General features: G+C 40.4%; 1 protein-coding gene across 2 annotated transcripts; it reads right to left on the bottom strand.

Annotated features, from left to right (window-relative positions):
- Nucleotides 1-166: 166 nt before the first annotated feature.
- On the bottom strand, nucleotides 167-5,120 carry LOC113289186 (pre-rRNA-processing protein esf1-like). Of its 2 annotated transcripts, none has more exons than XM_026538380.1 (8): nucleotides 5,013-5,120; nucleotides 4,058-4,671; nucleotides 3,855-3,929; nucleotides 3,020-3,255; nucleotides 2,524-2,686; nucleotides 2,208-2,336; nucleotides 1,206-1,906; nucleotides 167-809 (listed from the first exon to the last, which is right to left on the bottom strand). In XM_026538380.1, exons 2-8 carry the CDS (start codon nucleotides 4,625-4,627, stop codon nucleotides 443-445), a joined length of 2,241 nt encoding a protein of 746 aa, XP_026394165.1. In that variant the 5' UTR covers nucleotides 4,628-4,671; nucleotides 5,013-5,120; the 3' UTR covers nucleotides 167-442. The 2 variants fall into 2 exon arrangements, with proteins under 2 accessions (XP_026394165.1, XP_026394166.1); XM_026538381.1 differs by having other exon boundaries at nucleotides 4,058-4,674; nucleotides 5,013-5,101.
- Nucleotides 5,121-21,122: the final 16,002 nt, after the last annotated feature.

The raw sequence follows: 21,122 nt of genomic DNA, 5'->3' as shown, positions 1-21,122 counted from the left end.
GATGTAGTGGCCCACGTGGCACGCTAACGAAAATACGACCTTCGGCCGGTCAGGAATCCGGATTACTTTCTTCCTTTCTAGGTAACTCCGCTTTGACCCTTTTTGTGTACATAATTATTTCTCAGCAGTTTTTGTGGTCGACCACCTAAACTCCATAATACTTGAATTTCATAAAAAAAAGAAAATACTCATCGCATCTTGTATCATTCATCAAGTAAATAAATAAAATTGCAACTTTCTGCTTTGCAGAATTCATGAAGAAGGAGAACAGAAATTCTGGCAACAACTGCCTTCAGACCTAGAGTTTTCTATCCATGAGGAGGGTCATACATGACAGAGAAAATCAAAGGACACGAAAATTTGAGGATTCCTAAGAGATTATCGGATGTCCGAGAACAGCTACATGGAGATGGAATGGAATGGCTACTCCATGTTAATCTTCTCACTTCTTGATCTTTCTCTTGATAGAATGAACCATAGATGAAAGTCCGTTATCCTCATTATTGTTACTCGATTTACCATGGGCTTTGGATTCTGAGTTTTTTCTTGAACGTTTATCGGAGGAAGACGGAATTTGAGCTTGTTGAGACTTCCTCTTAAGAGATCGGACCAAGGATGAAAGCTCGAGCTTCTCTTTCTTTGAAGAACTTGGCATTTCCTCAGATTTCAAGTCATCCTCCACCTTTTTGCCGGGCACAGAGTTGTCGGAGGACAATTGAACTTGTGGTGTCAATTCTTCCCCATTGCCTAAATCTCCATGGACACCATTTTGCTTCTGTGCTCCCACTTGACGAGCATAAGCTGCACTTCTGCAATATCCATCCAAATTCTTGTCCATTAGAAATATTTCAGAAAACCAAACTGATACAAATACAGTTCAATGAGAAGAAGACTAGCTTGGGTACACGACATGGTCCAATGTTCTATATGGTAAACGACACACATAGAGAAGTGGGATAAGTGCATGCTATGCACCTCTGGGGCATATACTTATGCAGAGTTCTACTCTATCTGATGATCACAACCCAGTAAGGGTTACAGCCTTTCCAATGCTCAAGAATGACTTGTCATCAAAAGGAACAGCTTAATTCGTCTAGTTAGGAATATATTGAACAGGATTTGATTCAGCATTCAAATGTGTAAATATATTGGATATATCTGGTACTGGAGAACTTATTAGTGGGTGTGTAAAGCAAGCAGCGTACCTTTTGTACTGTGGATCTGTAGGATCCAACGCAAAAAGAGGAGATTTATAAAGATTTTGAAATCGAGGATCGGTGTAATCAGCCGCGGGTATTTTATCTTCGGACGGATCTTCCTTTTTCCCCTTAGCTTTGTTACGTTTAATATTATATCCCTTTAAACCGTTGTTTGCCTCCTGGTCATCAGCGAGAAGTAATTCCAGTTCTGCTTTGCTGGCTTCATGTTCCTTATCTGTATCTTCAAGCTGCTTTTCCTTGCGATTATTTTTACCCCCCTTCCTGAATTTAACTGCAGATTCGTCAATGAAAAAGTCATCCTGTTCAGCTTCATCTCGACCACTGCCACTACTCTCATCCTCTGACGAGTGCTTAGAAGCGTTCTTTCTTGCCTTCTTTTTCTCACTCTTCTTTCTAAGATACTGATTCCACACTGTTTCAGACTCCTTGTCCTTTTTCTTCTCAAGAATGCGCTTACTTAAGTCTTCTAATCCAGTATTGAAAGTAACCTCCATATCCTTGTTCCCATCCTCATCATCATCTCCTCCATCTGAACCCTCATCACCCTTCTCAAAGAGAACCCGATACTTCTCTGCTTTAGAAAGCTTTTCTTTGGATTGGTCATCCTGAGCGTCGATCTCATCTTCATCATCATCATCATCACTTACATCAGAAGCTAAATAAGCATTCATCTCCGATTCAGCAAGCTATAGAAGTGAATATCACTTGTCAGCGTAGCATTAGGAATAAATATATAGCTAATGCTAGGGAAAATTTAAAATGGGACTTTAATTAAGCATCTCATTCTCGTCCCGTGCAGAATTTAAATATTCAGATTATCATGAAATGACTTGTCCCTACATATTATACTGGACTGGAAACCCACAAGGCGACCTTAATCATTAAATTACACAAACTTGTTTAATACCTCGAATGTCTTGTAACATTCAAAGTTACTAAACCAAACCAGATCACTCCAGTAATAGGATCATAACAATAATCACCAACCTGGTCAGCATTGAAAGTTCGTTTCAGGGCCTTAATACGTTGTGGCTCATCTTCGTCCCACGTAAGTTCAAGGTTGCTATGCTGCAGTGCACGAGTTTGAAAATCTATACCTTCATAATTCGTAGGTGCCTGAAGTGAAAAAACAACAACTGAGCATTCATATTCTACCAGTGAAACGACTAACACATCAACTGAAAAGTTATCTAGTCTTAGAAGTGAAGCACCGTAATAGCAGAATATTTCAGAAGCATGTATATATGTAACACTGTTCCGCTTCATAAGTTAGTTCAAAAAAAAACATGTCAAAGAATAGTACCTCTGTAGCGATGTCCCTCGGGGGATGCTTAAATTCCATAGAATCGGGTATAAACCGCAGATCCAACACATTTGATGTTCTTTCGAATTCAATACCATCACAATTTTTGTACAGGTAATCTGCTGTATCGCTCGAATCACACTCCACAACCGCATAATAATACCTGAAATTAAACATACACAATAACTTAACCAATGATATATCGAACTTGTTCAAATTATTGTAGATAGCATATAAAGATATCCAGAAATACAATGTAGTAAGGCCAAAGAAAGCTCGTTAAGAAGCTGGAAGCATAATGATGTGCCTACTAGTAGAAGTAGTATCAACACCAAGAATGCAGAACAGAAACTAACTTTACCATCATCATAGTCATTGGCTTTTCCAAATTAAGAAACAGCTATGATTATAATATTAACTCCAGGATATATACAACAAAAAAAAAAAAAAAACTGAAAGTAAGAACATGGAAATAGTTCTGCAGTTATGTGATTACCTTAGGCGACTTTTCTCATAAGCACGCAACTTTTCTTCGTCAATTTCATCATCACCATCATCGTCGTCGTCGTCGTCGTCACTCTTCTCTTTGCCGTTGTCAAATAAACCAACTGGACCCTTCACTGCTTCCTCTTCCATACGCTTAAGCCCAAACTCAGATGGATACACAGCAATAGACACAATTTTCCCACTTTTAGGAAGAAAGGAACTCATCACTACAAATAGATCAGCAGCCTATACAACATCACAGCATTCAGATAGGAACTAAACTAATGTATTAAAAATCATGCAACAAGAAACACAACATATATCTCAATAATGAAAGCTAACAAATAACTCTCTTGCACAAGAAATAGCATTAATAAAGAATTGTATGGATCAGTTTATAATCTACATGAACAATATATTGAGCATCTTTTAATACTCCAAAGTTAAAACTATACATTCCAGACACTTTCTCATCATCCAACAAGAATTTGAAACTCACTTTATTTACACTAAGTAAATATAAATAACCTCAGAGATCTCCAAAATTTCCCGCGGTAAGATCATCCAAACTACATTATCAAAATTTTAGGGAACTGATACTACAAGTTCCTAGAAATCAAGTGCATGCGTGTGTATCTGCTACAAAGTCTTGGATGGGATTATTTAAGTCATAACTTTTTTTGGTTGTTCCCATATTGGCAGAGCCGCAGAGGCGTAGATACTATTTAAGGACAATTTGTAGATTTGGATAGAATTGCTTAAAATATGCAGGGAAATAACACTACTAAGACGTGTGTTTTATATACATGAGAGAGGGAGAGAGGTACAGCGACAGAATTACGCACCCGAACTTGACTCCAGTCCATGTTAACAATCGCCAGTCTACGAGTCTCTTGCTCAATCACAGGTATGTTTTCTTCCTGCTTCGAAGAAAAGGGATTACATGAAGAGAAAAGCATGCATAACTAGGTGTAATTAAGCTTTCAACAGTGAGTAGTTTGGTCATAATTGTCCGTACACAAAACTCAAAAATGAAACCTAAACTCACCGGCTCCTCAGGTACATCTTCCAAATAACCTGCATCATCCTCATCAGTATCAGAACCAGTCGAAGACGATGTATCATCGCTTAACTCCTCTCCTGATTCCGACTCCTCGGATTCACTATCAGAGTCAGACTTCAATATCTTAAGATCATGTTTTTGCACTTTGGCTTTCTCATTCTTTCCACTCTTCTCATTTTCATCATCGTCATCACTTTCCTGGTCTTCCTTCTTATTCTCTTCTTCGTCCTGGCGATAGTAATGGCGTAGAGGGTTTTCGGAGTTCATGTTTTTCGTCTTACCTCTCTTGTCAACACGAGCAGAAGAGGATGAGAATCCCTTCGACAGCACATCCTTAAATCGCTTATCAATAGTAACCTTCGACTGTTGATTTGGAACTGCCTGGAATCTTGGATCAGAATGCATTGAAACAAAACGATCATCATTTATGACTTTCACTTCCTTCTTGTTTCGTGAGCCAGTAGCGGCGATGCTATCCCGTGCACTAACTTTAACTTCTTCCTTCTCATTGTCTCTTTGTTTCTTTTTCATCTTAGCCTTATCTTTCCTCCCCATTTTAGCTCAACGCGATCTAACAAGGAGGACACGAGACAATCCAACTGCTGACATTGTTGCATTAAAACACAATCAAATTCGACTTAAGAAATCAAGAAATAATTATATCCAGTAAAACAGTTTGTTGCTCAAATAATATTATCAATCAATAATTTAATTTCACATGAATAGAATACATCCAAATAAATATTGAAAAAACAAAGACGTAGAGGTGATTGTGCAGTGTAGAACCAATAACATAATTCTTGGAACTAAGATTACTGAGACATTCATCACTTCACATGTAAAACTCTGCCCTAAAAAGTTTCGATACAAAACTAAATTAATTGAACTAAATACTCAATTTAATCATAACAGAGAATTAAGATTAAGGAGAGGTTGTTACCTGCTTAAGGTCGAAAGGAAGGGATTGCAGGGCGATATCAGGAGAGCTGTAGCAGTAGCTGCGTTAATGGCAGTCAAAGAGAGGTAAAACGAAATGGTAGGATTTTAGGGGAAGGGATTCAGGGTTTAGAAGAAAAAGTGGTCACGGTATTAAAACGGGTCGACCCATATCCGTCAAAACCAACTGGCTACATGGGACACCTGGGGAAAAGCAAAATAAGGCCTTGTCAGTTACCATATGGCCCATATCCGTCAAAATCGACTAGCTACTAGCTAGGCCGGTCTCTGCCAAGCGCCAAGCGCTAACCATCCCCCAAAGGTGCAAAGCCCACTTTTTTTTTTCTTTTGATAAAGAATACTATTACAAAAAAAAAAAAAAAACAAGTTGGAAGCCTAGTAGGCAGAGTTACAACAATATACTACATTTGTTGAACAGGTTGCGGTGCTAGCCTACCAGCGGGCCTCGTGAGGAACCAGCCAAGGGAGTCGAAGCGGTTAGGGGGACGGACTGATTATGTCGGAAGGGGGGCAAGCTAACTATATTTTTCATGTCAAATTCTGAAGTATTACGCCATCAGAGATTCGAACCTGGAACCTCCCGGAACACATCAAACCTTTGAGGAACGGGGATGATCACTGAGCAGCTGCCCATTTTTTTATAAAAAGGAAATTTTGTGGAAGGAACATTAGATTGTTTGAGTTACATAACTTGTCTGACCATAAAGTTTTTCTTTACATATCCTAGTTTCTAGAGTCAACATATATATCATTAAACTTATTTAGATATTTAGCTAATTTGTCTGTTATATTGTTACAAGACATCTGAATATAAGCAAAGGAAGAACTGGCAAGATAGTTGTTATACTTTAGAGCTTCTAGCAAAATAGCTTGCATTTCTGGTTTGTACCTGTAGATGGTGAAATTTGGATAAGGGGCAAAAGTGTCATTTCAATCCTATAGACAGAATTCGACTCTCACGGGAGATATTAAGCCCTTGACCCTCAAGGCATCCTTAGCTATGATTTCTAGTATACGTCCCCGCGAGACACTGCTGGTCTTGATGTCGTGATTCCTAACGCACATCCTCATGGAGATACTGCTGGTCATGTAGGTTCTGTAGAGCGTGAAACGTCCCCGACAGATTTATGAACCAGAACAGCCACAATTCTAGTATGTCTTCGCGAGACGCAACTGATTGTGATGTCATGATTCCTGGTATACATCCTCAACGAGATGCTTTTGGTCATGCAGGCTCTGTAGATGCGTAAATACGTCCCCCAACGGACTTATGACCCAGAGCAGAGATTTGCATATCTCATGTAAGCATGACTCACCCTATTTGAGATCAAGGACTGATTCCTAGTACATCATCGCGAGATACACTGGTCATGTCTGCTCTAGGCTCTGACTCGACTTACTGAGGTTTCCGAATAACTCCTAGGACATCCCCGCGAGATACGCTGGTTATTCGGCCTCCGGGCCCTTTTGACAGACTCATCGAACATCCTTTCAGGATACACTGATCTTGTTGGCCCATCATATGGACACACAGTTGATTCCTAGCCCATCTCTGCAAGATACACTGGTCAAAGACAAGTGAGCCAAAGTCTCTCAGAGGCATTAATTGGGCGTACAAAGCCTTTTTCTCTCTCAGGACGAGTCTCAGCTGACCATAGAGAGATTCGGATCCGTTAAGAAAATCTTCGGAGAGATTTTGATCCGTCTACAAAATCTCAGAGAGATTCAAATCTCGCTACAAAATCTCGGAGAGATTTTAATCTTTCTGCAGAATGACAGAGAGATTTTGATCTGTCTGCAAAATCTCGGAGAGTATCTCTGCAAAATCTCAGAGAGATTCAAATCTCTCCTTAAAATCTCGGAGAGATTCACATGATAGGCGCAGGCCTTACCGAGTGCTCAAGCCTATTTCTCAGCCTCTCAAACACACTCACGACTAGTAAATTGAGCCTGAACTATACATGTTTATCCAAAAACGTGGATAAGCTCTCTTGAGCTCCGCATGCTCAACAAAAGGACCCACAAACAATAATACGGTTTTCATATGACATATGTGACCGGCCATGGAAAGATGGAGATTAGCTTCAGCTCCTCTCACACTTTGTATACGATTCTTGAGGAATCCCATTCCTTTTCACGTGACTCATCCTAGTCATTCTCACAAATCAGAGAATATCTCTCTATCTTGGCCAACTCGGCAAAAGAGAATATTTCTGTCTCAACAAGATCATCACAAAGGATAACTCGACTTCACACAAATGGGGGGATATCAATTAGGATTTTGGTCTGGCGGTCTACGGCACGTGTGAGGAATACACGGCTTATTTCTCACCACATAAGAGAGTAAAGGCGGTCGAATAATGAGATAAACTCAACCTAGTTTATCCATATTCCTTAAGAGACGGGAGAATTGCTCTGCACGGCACGAACAACAATCCTTATCTTCACCGACCTGAGATTAGAGAATTCAGCTATAAATAGGTCCTCTATTTTTCCAAGCTACGATCATCTTTCTCATAACCTCTCAGAGTAATTATTCTTCAAACCCTCGAATTCTCTGATCTCTCTCTTCATCTGATTCCCTCCCTAAGACCAGCCGTAAATCTCTTATATGTGACTGAAGCAGCCTTTGAACGGCCAATATGCGTAGTTTAGGCGAAGACTTTTCGTGCTCAACCTCCCGTAACTCACTTTCAGAAACCCTAGAATTCTTGTCCTAACCTCTCTCAAATTTTAGGTAACTATAGTAATAAAAAAAATCATACCATTAACAACATTATGATTATCACTAAGGAAAACTAGTCTTCCATTTCTGCAACCTTGAGCCCATCTAGTTGCTTCTATATTTGGAGAAACTGAGCATTTATTTACATTTTATGATAAAACTTATAGATATCAACATAAATGCTCTAAAAAAAGGGGAATTTATATTTTGAAAACATCTCTCTTCAGATCTTTCAATTATTCATTTGTGGTTCATTTATAAATATAGGGTTTCTTCTCTTTTTGCGTTTTTAAATATAAGCCCGTTTTTTGGGCCTGATTAATAGAAGAAAAAAAATGTTGACATCCAGTTAAGTGCTAGTTAACGGTTATCTCACCCATGAACCTCGTCTCCTTAGTGGGGAGGGTAAACGATTCGACGATCCTGAAAGCGATGTAATGATCCTCAATCAGGTTCGATGACCCTGTGTAGATGGTGGATTTTCAACAAAGGGCAGAAACCGTAAAATCATGAGGCATGTTTTTGACACGGCTTTCAGGCATGCGACGATTCATATTTTACGAAGCCATGATGAATATGTTTTTGAAAATCCTCCACCAGCTGAGCGTTCGATCCCTGGCATTTCGTCGTGACCTCTGTGCAGAATAACGTAATTGGGCGGTTCTCTGTAGAGTGGGAGCTTAACGCCTTCAGGACGTCGGTGACACTCACTGTTCCCTGACTGCATGAGAGAGACCCACCTCCACATAGAAGAATAGTTGGGCGGCGGACGCCTTCAGGACGTCGGTGACACTCATCGTTCCCTGATTATGTGGAGAGACTGTGCATAGATTCAAGCGGTTCTCCGTAGATTGAGAGCACTAACGCCTTCAGGTCGTAAACAACACCATGACTCCCTGACTATGCACCATTCAGAATAGATGTGACGCTTTAACTGGCTAATATCTTTTCTTCAATAGATTAATCCTGCCGTGACATTCACTACTGAATTCCCAGAATAATCTATTATTGCTCCTATTCCATGGACGAATCCACGGCCTGATCCCATGGAATGGCAATAACGATTGCTCCGATTTTATGATCGAATCCACGACTTGATCTCATAGAATGGCAATAAAACAAATGTGTTATCTCATTACTCCGATTTCATGATCGATTCCACTGATCTCATGAAATGGTAATATATAATCTTAATTACTCCGATTCTATGGTCGAATCCACGATCCCATATGATGGTAATACTTATTTTATTATTCTGAATTCGTAGTCGAATCCACAGCTGATCCTGCGAATTAATAATGAACAACTATTCATTTTTATTACTCAGTTTCATGAATTATTCTCCATTGAATTCATAGATTGGTAATAAATACTCAACAACCGGGCATCTGGACCATCATTGAGTAAGCCCCACAAAAATGGTGCGAGTGTACTCGACAATGATGCACGACTGAGCACCCGGGATGCACGAACGAGTGTCCAAAAATATGAAATAATGAGGAATCCTTCGCAAAACAGGAGAAAACAATAAATATTAATAAAATAATAAGAGGCGCCCAAGGCCGGGTCCACCAGCCGGCCCGCCATTCCCTAGCCATGGTCGGTCCGTGCCTCTCCCATTATTTTCCTTATTTTTTGTTATTCCGTGAACTCACGAAAACTTCTTGGTTTTAACAACTTTCCTTGTTTTTGCAAAACCCGTGAATTCTCCATAACTTCGTGGATTCACAAAATAATATTATAAAATAAGGAGAGGTGTGCGGGACCGGGTAACCCAGCCGACCGGACATGTCCGAGCCGTGGTCGGTCCCACACCTCACAATCCTTAGCTTTCATAATTATTATTCCCTAATCTCACGAAACTCCTCCGTTTCAACAAAAACTCATGGATTCTCCATAACTTCAAGGATTCATGAAAAATAATAAAATAGGGAAAGGTGTGTGGGACCGGACAACCTAGCCGGTCGGCCATGCCCTAGCCATGGTCGGTCCCACACCTTGCAATCCCTAATCTTGCATAATTATTATTTTCCTCAATTCATGAAACTCCTGGGTTTGAGAAAAATTCATGATTTCTCCGTATTTTCTCAAATATTGCTCAAATCACGAAAAACCAAAAGCCAACATAGTCACACGATTGGCTAGCCTCTCACGGCAATTTTAAATATTAAAACACTTTTATTTTAATATTTTAAAAATATTGATGAATTGAGCATACATACTCATTCCAAAAAAAAATCGAGAATTCTCAGTCAAGATGAAACTCTTCTGAAAATTCACGATATTGCTCGAACGCGCATCAGAAAATACTGAAACCCTCAGTATGGAAACACGAACACCACGGAAACAAGTGCACACCTTCATGACCAACCAGGGTCATTCCTAGGGCTTGCAAAAGGCGGTCCCACACGTTTTCATAATTCTGACCTAATTTGCTCAATATCTCATACTGGGCCCAAACTCTCTCCAACCAACTGGGGGATTCTCCAAATGACCAACAACTGGTCCCGTGACCACCAAGAGCCGGTCCCATGCTCTCTCGGTCGGTCCTCATATCTCATACCTAGGTTTTATCACCTAATGTTGAATCCAATAATATTTCAATAAATAATGAATCCTGCATTTAATCATCGTTTTTTCACCAACTCTCAAACTGAGAACCCTGGTGCGTGCTCACTCGAGTACTGGGCACCCATGGACGCTCATCATTCCATGTGGTCGGTCCCTCCTCACTCATGACCAATTTCAACAATTCACCAATTGATGAGGGATTGATAAAATTAGGATTTCGAACAAACGCTCCACGAATCACCATTCTGAGCAAGTTCAAACACAAAATAATGTTGGTTCAGCAATCAACATCCAAATTAATAATATTCGGTAATTCACCAATATTTTTGATTAATATTTTATTGGGTCACGACAGCAGTAAATAATTCGTCGAATTGAGCAATACTTGCTCAGTTGCTCGAATATTGATCCAACCATCAATGTTCAGTAATTCATCAGTAGTTTGTCGAATTGAGCAACACTTACTTAATTGCACGTCAAATTATCAATATTAAGTATTTTGTTGAATTGAGCAACACTTGCTTAGTTGCACGCCAAAATTATCAAATGCGACGAATTGAGCAATACTTGCTCAATTGCTCGACAAACTCTCAATATTCAGCAATTCGTCGAGTTGAGAAATACTTGCTCAGTCGCTCTAGTCTGTAATTCATTGACATCTCAGAGAATTACATGTTCAATCCATGAATCACTGAGCATTCACCACTTATGCTCGATTCAAAAAAATTAGACTCGCAGTCTAAATCAGTCAACAACTGACTAACTAATACACGTCTGCCTTGAAGACTCCACGATTCGTGAAATATCAATCACGTCACAAATGGGGGATATCACTTAGGGTTTTGGTTTGGCGGTCTACGGCACGTGGATTCATCCACAACGACAAATGTGCATAAGTCGTGTAAACGGTTGAAGGAGTTAGCAAAGTAGTGGGTGCACGATCAATCAAGTCTCCGCACGATATGGAACTGACTTTACCACGATCTCCACTTTCCCACTCTTTCACTCAGAAACCGTCACACTTACATGGATCAGTGGTACATCATTCTTGCAATATAAATAAGTCTAAATCAAGGACATCAGAATATCATCAATCATCGATTATCATCATTACCCGTCAACAACTCGATATAAACTTATTCACAGAACTCAACTTCAGCAGTTCAGCAATATTGCAGAAACCTTTAACACACCCACAATCCTTGATCATCACTGATCCCACACTACTCTCAGCTTCCTTCCTATATATCAACCCATGTCCCTCTTTGCGATCGAATTGACTCTGGAACGGCCATTGTCTTGGTTTAGGCTGGATTCATGCATATTGATTTCCCGAATCTAAGCACCCCCTTTACAACGGTGCATCTATGTGAGGTTCAGCAGTTCGCTCGGTTGAGGAGTCTCGACAGCACGCTTGACTCTCCACTTTCCTAGAAAACCAGCAAACCATTTTTTCCAATCTACAGATTAGCGACCACAGTGGGATATTAATCTCTCGGTTGCAATCTCACATTTTCGCAAAATGGTTGATCTTAGGTCAGGTTCAGTTACAAATCCTAACGCGAACATCGCTAGCACTAGCAACAACGGTGGTATTCCAGAAACCATTCCTGCTTACAGCAATAGTGGTGATAATACTCCTCCTCACACCAACAACGAAAATCAACCTCTCTTTGGCCGACGTCCTGAGGAAGTCAGGGAGAATCCACCTACCGTAGATGATCTCATGAAGGTGCAAGGGACTCTCGCCAAAAATCAGATTGACATGGCCACCACTCAGAAAGAGTTGTGCAATTATCTCAAAACTCCCACTGACAAGATGTCAGGGAAATCTCAGGAGAAAGGAAAATCCAAAGAAACATCTCAGGCCGCTGGTCCTGAAGTCATTCTGATTCATGTAGTAGATGATGATGAAGTCCACAAGGCTGCAGATAACCCGCAAACAAAGAAACCTGCAGGCTTCATCACTCGTGAGGACATGAAATTATTCATGGAGGATTGAGGAAAAGACAAGACACCATCTGTCCACCGTCATCGACCTCCATATCCTGCTGCTACTCAAATAATTCCTCTCCCAAAGAGCTACACTTCCCCAACATCCACACTATACAACGGAACAGGGAACGCTCGAGAACACGTGATTCATGGAGGCACCAAGAGAGCATGAACACAGCGGAATGATCCCAATCTACAGAGCCTTGCTGGATAATCTGCGATTCCCGACTTTCTCAGAAATCCATGGAGCAGCCAAGCGATCAGCAATGCTTTACTAGAAAGAGCAAAGTCTGCAAGGTCGAGGAATCTCGAAGCATCCGACGCCTAGTCAACAATCAGTACAATCTCCAGCCTTCCACAAATGTTGTTTCAGAAAGGAGCAAACAGAAAGTCGAATCACAGCACAAGCACGCTTCTCTATCTCCTCCGCAATCACCAAAAAAGGGGTAGTCAAATCCGGGATGCACAAGCTCCAACTCAAAATGCAGATCTAGCAGAAACTGATTTCCCTTTATCCATATAAGAAGTGATCGAACTACTGGATGTCTGGATCCAGGATGGTGCAATCAAGCTGCCATTTGTCAGAAAAGAACCAACTGAAGAAGAAATGGAGAACCCTCGCTACTGCCGTTTCCATAGGTTCGTCAATCATCCCACTAGCGACTGCAGGATCTTGAAGCGCATATTCAAGGAAAAAGTCGTATCTGGGGAACTTAACTTGGGGACTGAAAAAGTATACAGAGACCCTCTTCCAGTCAGAACTTTCACAATCTCCGAACAACCAGTCGAAGAAGCAGTTCAGTCAGGCATGTATGCGAATTGCTTTATCTGTCAAAGTCTCAAAAGGGAGACATGTTCATGTCTTTGAACCATATTATAGAAGTGCCTCCAGAACCTCCCGCCACAGACAAGAAGATGCATGACTGGGGACTTCTTACCACAGTCCATCTTAGAGGAAATGAATTTAGAAGAATGTTGAGCGATGCTGACACCGCCACCAACATCATTCCACTGAAATCCCTCAGAGTCACAGGCATCAGTCGACAATAAGCTACTCATGCACCCATCTCAATCAGAGACCATGAAGGAATGCTCAGAGATACTTATGTCTACATCACGCTCAAGGTGAAAATACGTTCAACCTGAACATATAAAAGTTTCACATAATCAGGAAAATCCAAGATATGACGCGATAGCATGGACCCATGCTGAAAACATGACTACAAACAAAGCGTCTTTTGTTGCACATCTCTCCAACAAAGAAAGTTCTGATCCAGAAGATTTGGCGGACGTTCCATCATCAGAGCACTTGGAGGAAATTCGAACTCTGACGAGGTTGAAACAATAACCTGCAAAAGATACATAGAAATTCATCAAGAGGTTTCGCATTCAGGCAAGTCTCATTCCTTCCATGTCTATGTCTTTCATTCCCTCACATGTTATTCTAGCATGGGGACTCAATTCAGCTAGCATCTCTGCTATTACAAGACGCTATGAGTGGGTAATCTCACTCCAGCAATATTTTACCAAGTGGTTGAACCTGACACCGCTTCGAATCGAGCATCTCACCGTGACATTCACCACTGAGAGATGACGGAAGCATGGAAAGAACACTTTGGGAATTTCTCCATAGACTTGCAGGAATGTCCACGAGTGCCACAAAATCAGAAATCTCTGATGTCTGCACAAGTGTTGAATCCCTCGCAGCGGAATGCTGAATCGACAGAAGATACACGGAGCCGAGACGATCAAGCATAAGACATTCGACGCTTCAGCGCTCAAGCACATAAGAAGCCTTCGAATTGTACTCCCAATCAAAGAGTACACCTTCAATAATAACGCCTCTAGCTTCAGCACAATATCTCGACGTGACACACCGGTTCAACACCGACACGATCAAAGTATAGCTGAATTACAATCGATAAGCCTTCACTATCCCATGATAAGACTTCTGAAGTAGATGCAACACCGTTCATCAATGGATGCTACAAACTCCTTCAACTCTGCTAAGTGAATGAGGGATGCACTGGGGACTTGATTTTTTGGAAATATCAATTCAATATATTTCAAAAAATGTTATCCACATAACAAGTCATTGCAACCTAATGTGATTCCATGAAACGTCGTCAAACGGAACCTCTCTACATCAAAAGCCCCTGCACGACTGGGGAACTTCCTCTCTTCACCAATCATATCCAGAATGAAGATTGCTGCTGCTATCTACCGCGCAACAACATCGATTCCATGACGAAGCTACTTCACAGTAAAGTCATAACATGAGGATTTGGGTTGAAATCCTAATATACCTTCATCTTAGGAATGCTCAACTCACCAATTAGTTCGTGCATGCTCACTGTACGGAAGAGCAAAGACTATCATCTTCGGTCTCTGTATCGACTCCAATCATAGTATCGGCATGAGCATGTGGAGGAACTCTGTTCATGGTCTCAGCATCAACAAGGATTTATGGATAACTTCCAGTTGTAATCTCAACATCACTCTCGGGCACAACATCCGGCTTCATCAACTATTCATTCTCTATGGATCATACTTCTTCAAGCCCTAATGATTCATATCAATATGTGTAAACATGAAAACATGCTAACATGAACGTCTTCCCAAAGCTTTCCCGGCATACGGGCACAAAACAAAAATCTTCTACAAGATGTTCTCATCGCCTCTACAAGTGAGTTACGACATGCTCCAGACCATGGGTTTACAAAAACGTACCAATTGGTGAGGAATGGGATAATACTTCCTCAACAAAATATGTTCGTATATGTTTATTATACAACATACCAAAAGGGAGCATCAATCGGGCATACGATCTGAAAGATATGGCCTTTACCGTCAGGTCTACGACATCTGAAAAATTTGTATGGGATTAAAAATTACAAATGTGCACGCTTAGTTGGCTGACCTCTGCAACTCAAAATTGAGTGATTATTTGCTCATGTGATAACTCAGTCTCTTAGCTCAAAATTTGGGGTCAAGCATCGAATTCCGACTTCGTATGAGGTTCCTACAGCTTCCAGAGCATACAACATGCAAGCAGCAGTTCTTAGACGGGATTCATAACCTCCACAGTCAATCAATGTCCACCATGTCCTTCCGCTAAATCCTTCATCAAGGTACCTCCAACTTCGACCACCTAGGTCCTTACATCAATTTTTCTACCTGGGTCCTCTATCTAGGTCTCACCAGAAGAAGGGAAAACGAAAGGGAGAGACTTAACAAAATACTGGGGACTGACGGTCCACTGGTCAAGACGATCGATTTCACAGTCCAAAACCAATCAAGAAATCAAAACCAAAATAAAACCTCACATTTCTCAGAAGTCCAAGGTTCAAGATATCATGGAAAGAAAACTAAAGAAAGTCAGCAAAATAATATTTCTGCTTTTCTGTATCCTCCAAGACTTGCAAAGCATCTTTCTCCGCCTCCAACTTCTTGGTCAGCTCAACAGCTTCATCCATCTTCTTCAACACGGCATCACTGGTGGTGAAAAGAGTGTCACCTTCCACTGCTTTCCTGATAGCATCAATCTTTTGACGAAGCCACTTCAGATTGAGGCCAAGTTCTTCAGCTTTCTTCAAGTTGTACTCCCAATCAAAGAGTACATCTCGGGTGACAGTATTTCTAGCTGTGATACGTATATCATTTATAACACGCAAGATGACTTCTACTTGCCTCGTCAAGAAATAGCTATGCTCCGGATCCTTGGTAACGACGATGTGCCCATACATCTTCTACGATTTCTTGTACATAGCAGCATATCCAATGGGAACGCTAAATCCACCAAGAAACCTGTGATATGGGAGTATCTCACCTTATGGAGGAGTAAAATCAGTCCCTACGTTGGGATACTCATGCACTATTATCCGGCTCTCGGTCGCTGGAACAACATCAGCAATCATAGGAACAATTTCGGTTGGAGCAGCTTCTTCCATTCTCGATTCGGGTTCCACCATCTCACGCACAATTGGAGTTTCAGTCACCTCCACGGAATCAACAACAAGTTTTACATGACCTTGAGGTACAGGTATGGAGGTCTCATTATCAAAGGCTCCATGGTTGCTCAAGTCATCATTGTTGGATCCACTATTCCTAACTTCAGCATTTGGCACCTAATGTGAAGATTACATGGGATTAGAATGATTCAAGCGTGGAAACCCAACACAACCATAAAATCCAGCATTTAAGTGAACTAACATCATCTAATTTATTTACTATGCATCTAAAACATGAGCAAATAGCGTAGAATCCATGAAACACGTTTTTCAGACAAGCTCATCTGAAGAGATTCTACACTTCCCTACATTAAACGACGAACTGGGAGAAATTGGTAAGGAATTTTTTCATATACAATTCTCTTTATATGGATGTTTTCTACAACATATCAAAATTTCATAGCAATCGGATGAACGAGCTAACAGATGTGGCCAAAACATCGGACAACATGCAACCTGGAAAAGTTCTGAAGGTCTCCTGGAAGTTCACTATTTCGCCTTTTTCAGGCCCTAAAAATGCTCAAAATTCAAAAAGATTCTTATAAAGAGCTTGGAAATTTCCTGGGCTTGAACATACATATGCAGACCGTGAAAATACAACTTCGGACGAGGATTCTACAACGTTTCTAGTAAAATCTGAAGTCTGAAATTTTCTGGTGACGTATTTCGGCAAAGTTATCCATAAATTTACATGGATTCCCATTCATTCATTCACAAATCAACAATTACATACTTTTATGAATAAATTACAGGATATATACTTACTAAGGGAGTCTCTAAATCATTTGAAGGCTCGGCAATACCGGGATCTCCATTGGCAACGCCGTTATCTCCATTCGGTTCGAGATTTCGGGAATTCTCCATATTCCATGTCCCAAACAAGAGCACGCTTCATCAACATGCTGCTTATCTACAATGATTTCTTCCTGGATTCATCAACAACAATTATTATTATTTCATTCAAGGAGATGCGCACAAAAAAGATACTTACATCGACTTCTTCATCAGTGCTGGATTCCTGAATTTTTCCCGGGAACAAGTTGAAGATCGTCAATCGATGGAGCAAAAGTCTGAAAAGAAATAACAAACCTTGGTCTCGTGATCCTAATTGCACGGTCAAATTCATGACACAAGGAGCACTAACAACTCACCAAAGAAATGGCTGAGGACTGCACGTCATTTGCTAACCTCTTGTAGTCCTTACTTCTGGGTTCTCCCCCTCCCGTAGACTTTCTTCCATTTTTGTGGAGTCTACATTGATCCGGGATTTCACTATACGATCATCCTGCGGTAAAGCTAATAAAATAACCAGAAGTACAACTCGGTATGAAGGATCTCTCACTGATAGACGCATTTATGTGTCTAATATGTCTCTATTGTATGTATTGTTAGTGCTCAATTTTGTATTTATTGTGTTCTTTTATGTCTTTGTAGGAATTCTTAGAGAAATAAGCTCTTGCGGCGATATTGGCTCAAAAAGTGGTGTTTTACACCCGAGGATAGAGTACTAACCAGAAAAATTACTATTTCCACCCCAAAATTACTATTTCCACCCCAATTGCTATTCGCACCCCCTGTTTGGATAGGGGGACACCATCTTTTTCATTTCAAAAACTGAATTTTGGCGGGAAAACGTGCATGAGAACTGGCAGAAGTTTGATCGAATTTTTTAACGTGTAATAGGGAGATTAAATGGCTGAGACTTGGCAGGAAGATGTGATTAAGCCTAAGGAAGATATTTTGGGTGTCGGGTCCGATCGAATTTGGCTAGAATCGTCTAGGAAATTCACGAGTTGGGAACAAAACAGTTCATGTCTGTCACGGGTTTGAGAGAATTTTTGGAGGAATTCGAACGTGTTCTGATGATGCATGGAGGACTCTAACACACTTTTGGACCGTGTAGAAGACAATTAAGGTGAGTTTCCATGAAATTAACAGCTGCAGATACGTAATCGAAATAAAAAGGAAAAAAAATATATTATGAACTGTCCGAGTAATGGAAGATTTTTGGGAGTTACTGCAAAGAATTGAAGAGAAGATTATATGGAGTTATGATGGAAGATATCGATGCTGTTGGGTATAAATAGCTCACTGAGGTCAAGGAGAAAGGGTGTCGAGAGTTGGGAGGAGAGGAGAGTCTTGGGGAGAGTTTGGAGTCGAGAGAATCAAAGAAAAAAAACATACAGAGAGAGTTTCTGCTGGTGCAAGAGAGGAAGAACGGGAAGAACAGACTTGCAACAGCAGTCGGTCCTCGCAAGCGTCTGCGACACTCAGTTGTGGGTCGCATTAAACCAGGGAACAGCTTTTCATTTCTGTCGCTCTTGTAACGGCAGTGTGTAACGTTTATATGCGTTCCAAACCCGATTATATTTACATTTTCTCTTGATTGTAAACAACTTTTGAGCATCAATGAATCATTTTGAGAGGTTTTTCATCATGAGTAGCTAAATCCAATCCCAGGGGTGACGGAGGAAGCCGTTCTTCCAAAAGTTATGTGGTAAAATTTATTTAAATTTATTTATGCAACTCTTTTATGATTAATTGCACCGAATAAATATGGAGTAAATGATTTTTATTAATCAATGTGTTTTCTCTTGATGGAGTATGCTTAGTAAATTGCTTTTGATACTTCATGCTCGCGATTAACAATGGATGTTTTCAAAATCTAATTTAGGCAATGGTTAGAATCACAATTTCCTTTGATTGGAGTTATATTGTCTAGAATTGCATGATAAGAATTGTTATTTAATCACATAAATTTTGGTGGATGGTGGAATCCTGATCCCCAGTAAAAATTCTCTCCCATATTTTGTTAATATTGTGCATATAATTTTTATTTTTAAATCTAAAAATCCTTCACCTTCACAAGTCCGAGAGTTTGAACGATACCCCTTACCACTACCACTACAACCCACATTAAATATTTAATCACTCACCATCACTCAGAGGTCCCAGGAGTACCATTTCTTAAAGTTTCGTCAGTAGAGATGTCATCCCTGGAAACGTCGTCTTTGAAAGTGTCATCATGGGAGTCAGTCATTCTTGCAAAGTGGTTGTGACAAATGCATAACATTCAGCGCATCATTCATACAAAGCGCGGGATTCAACAAAACAATAAATCATGGAATAGAGATGCTCACATCAGCGTCTGCAAAAATGGTAATCCCCAACTCTTACCTATTTTACGATTTCACTAGACTTTAGTGATGACACGAAACTTCGAAAACTTGCTCACTCCTTCAAACCTGCGAAGACGAGAAAAACTTATCATTCTAGAGTCAACACTGATTTTTCACAAAACTATGAATAGTTCACATAACCTTTCATGTGAACATTCGTTGATTTTCTACATGTGTGCATACACTATAAAATCACCAAACTCATACATACATTATTTCATCACATACACAATTGTTTGCTTTAAGCAATTGCTCAAAAATCATAAATTTATTTTCATAAAACCGTGAACAACCCACGTAAATTTTACTGTGTGAACATCCACTGATTTTCCAAAATTGGACAAACGTCCATTCTATAATTGTGAAAACTCAGACATTATTTCACCATGTATGATTCTCTACTTTCAAAAGTTGTTCAAAATCAAAACATTGATTTTACAGAAAATATTTTTAACGTGAAACTCACGTAAATTTGAAAATATATATTTTGCTCCCTTGTGCGAGCATCCGTCTTTGAAACAAGAGCATATTTTCAAAAATAAAAATTTTCATGAAAGCTCATAGACAAAATTTTATTTCATTAGACTCAGGTCTATTTTGTTTGTTTCTTAAACTAATGAACGAACGTCTATTCCTAAAACAAGGATTTCCTTTTTTTGGGCGAGCCCATAAACGCTAAACTGACCAAAAGTGGACTTTCAACAGACCAAATCAGCGATGCTTCATCTCCATGCTCACGGTATCACACTCTATCATACCATCAGGGTCCTCACCCAAACATTTGCTCGTACATGACACCATTGGAGCAAATCGAGGATTCTGCCGATACCTTTGTAGACCGAGTTCAACCACTGATCTCGTCGACTGGAAATCACCATTTAATGCTTACTGGGGAACATGATTGTTCCTCACTAAGCAGGGGACTTAATGTAGATGGTGGATTTTCACCAAAGGGCAAAAACCGTAAAATCACGAGGCATGTTTTTGACACGGCTTTCAGGCATGCAAAGATTCATATTTTACAAAGCCATGATGAATATGTTTTCGAAAAGCCTCCACCAGTTGAGCCTTCAATCCCTGGCATTTCGTCGTGACCTCTGTGAAAAATAATGTAATTGGGCGGTTCTTCGTAGATTGGGAGCTTAACGCCTTCAGGACGTCGGTGACACTCACTGTTCCCTGACTTCATGAGAGAGACCCACCTCCATATAGAAGAATAGTTGGGCGGCGGACGCCTTCAGGACGTCGGTGACACTCACCGTTCCCTGATTATGTGGAGAGACTGTGCATAGATTCCGGCGGTTCTCCATAGATTGAGAGCAGTAATTCCTTCAGGTCGTAAACTACACCGTGACTCCCTGACTATGCACCATTCAGAATAGATGTGACGCTTTAACTGGATAATATCTTTTTTGCAATAGATTAATCCTGCCGTGACATTAACTACTGAATTCCCAGAATAATCTATTATTGCCCCTATTCCATGGACGAATCCACGGCCTGATCCCATGGAATGGCAATAACAATTGCTCCGATTTTATGATCGAATCCACGGCTAGATCTCATAGAATGGCAATAAAACAACTGTGTTATCTCATTACTCCGATTTCATG

The sequence above is a fragment of the Papaver somniferum genome, chromosome 6 (assembly GCF_003573695.1).
Source record: "Papaver somniferum cultivar HN1 chromosome 6, ASM357369v1, whole genome shotgun sequence".
Lineage (NCBI taxonomy): Eukaryota > Viridiplantae > Streptophyta > Magnoliopsida > Ranunculales > Papaveraceae > Papaver > Papaver somniferum.
The sequence above is the reverse complement of the archived record's forward strand: the minus strand, read 5'-3'. Positions and strand labels throughout refer to the sequence as shown.

What these genes read in the sequence shown, in the direction of transcription:
- LOC113289186 (XM_026538380.1), bottom strand. Translation starts at nt 4,627, where the DNA reads ATGGGGAGGAAAGATAAGGCTAAGATGAAAAAGAAACAAAGAGACAAT. An exon ending in AAGATGTACCTGAGGAGCCG is followed by an intron (nt 3,930 to 4,057) that starts GTGAGTTTAGGT and finishes TCTTCGAAGCAG; the next exon opens with GAAGAAAACATACCTGTGAT. An exon ending in GAACTTTCAATGCTGACCAG is followed by an intron (nt 1,907 to 2,207) that starts GTTGGTGATTAT and finishes TCACTTCTATAG; the next exon opens with CTTGCTGAATCGGAGATGAA.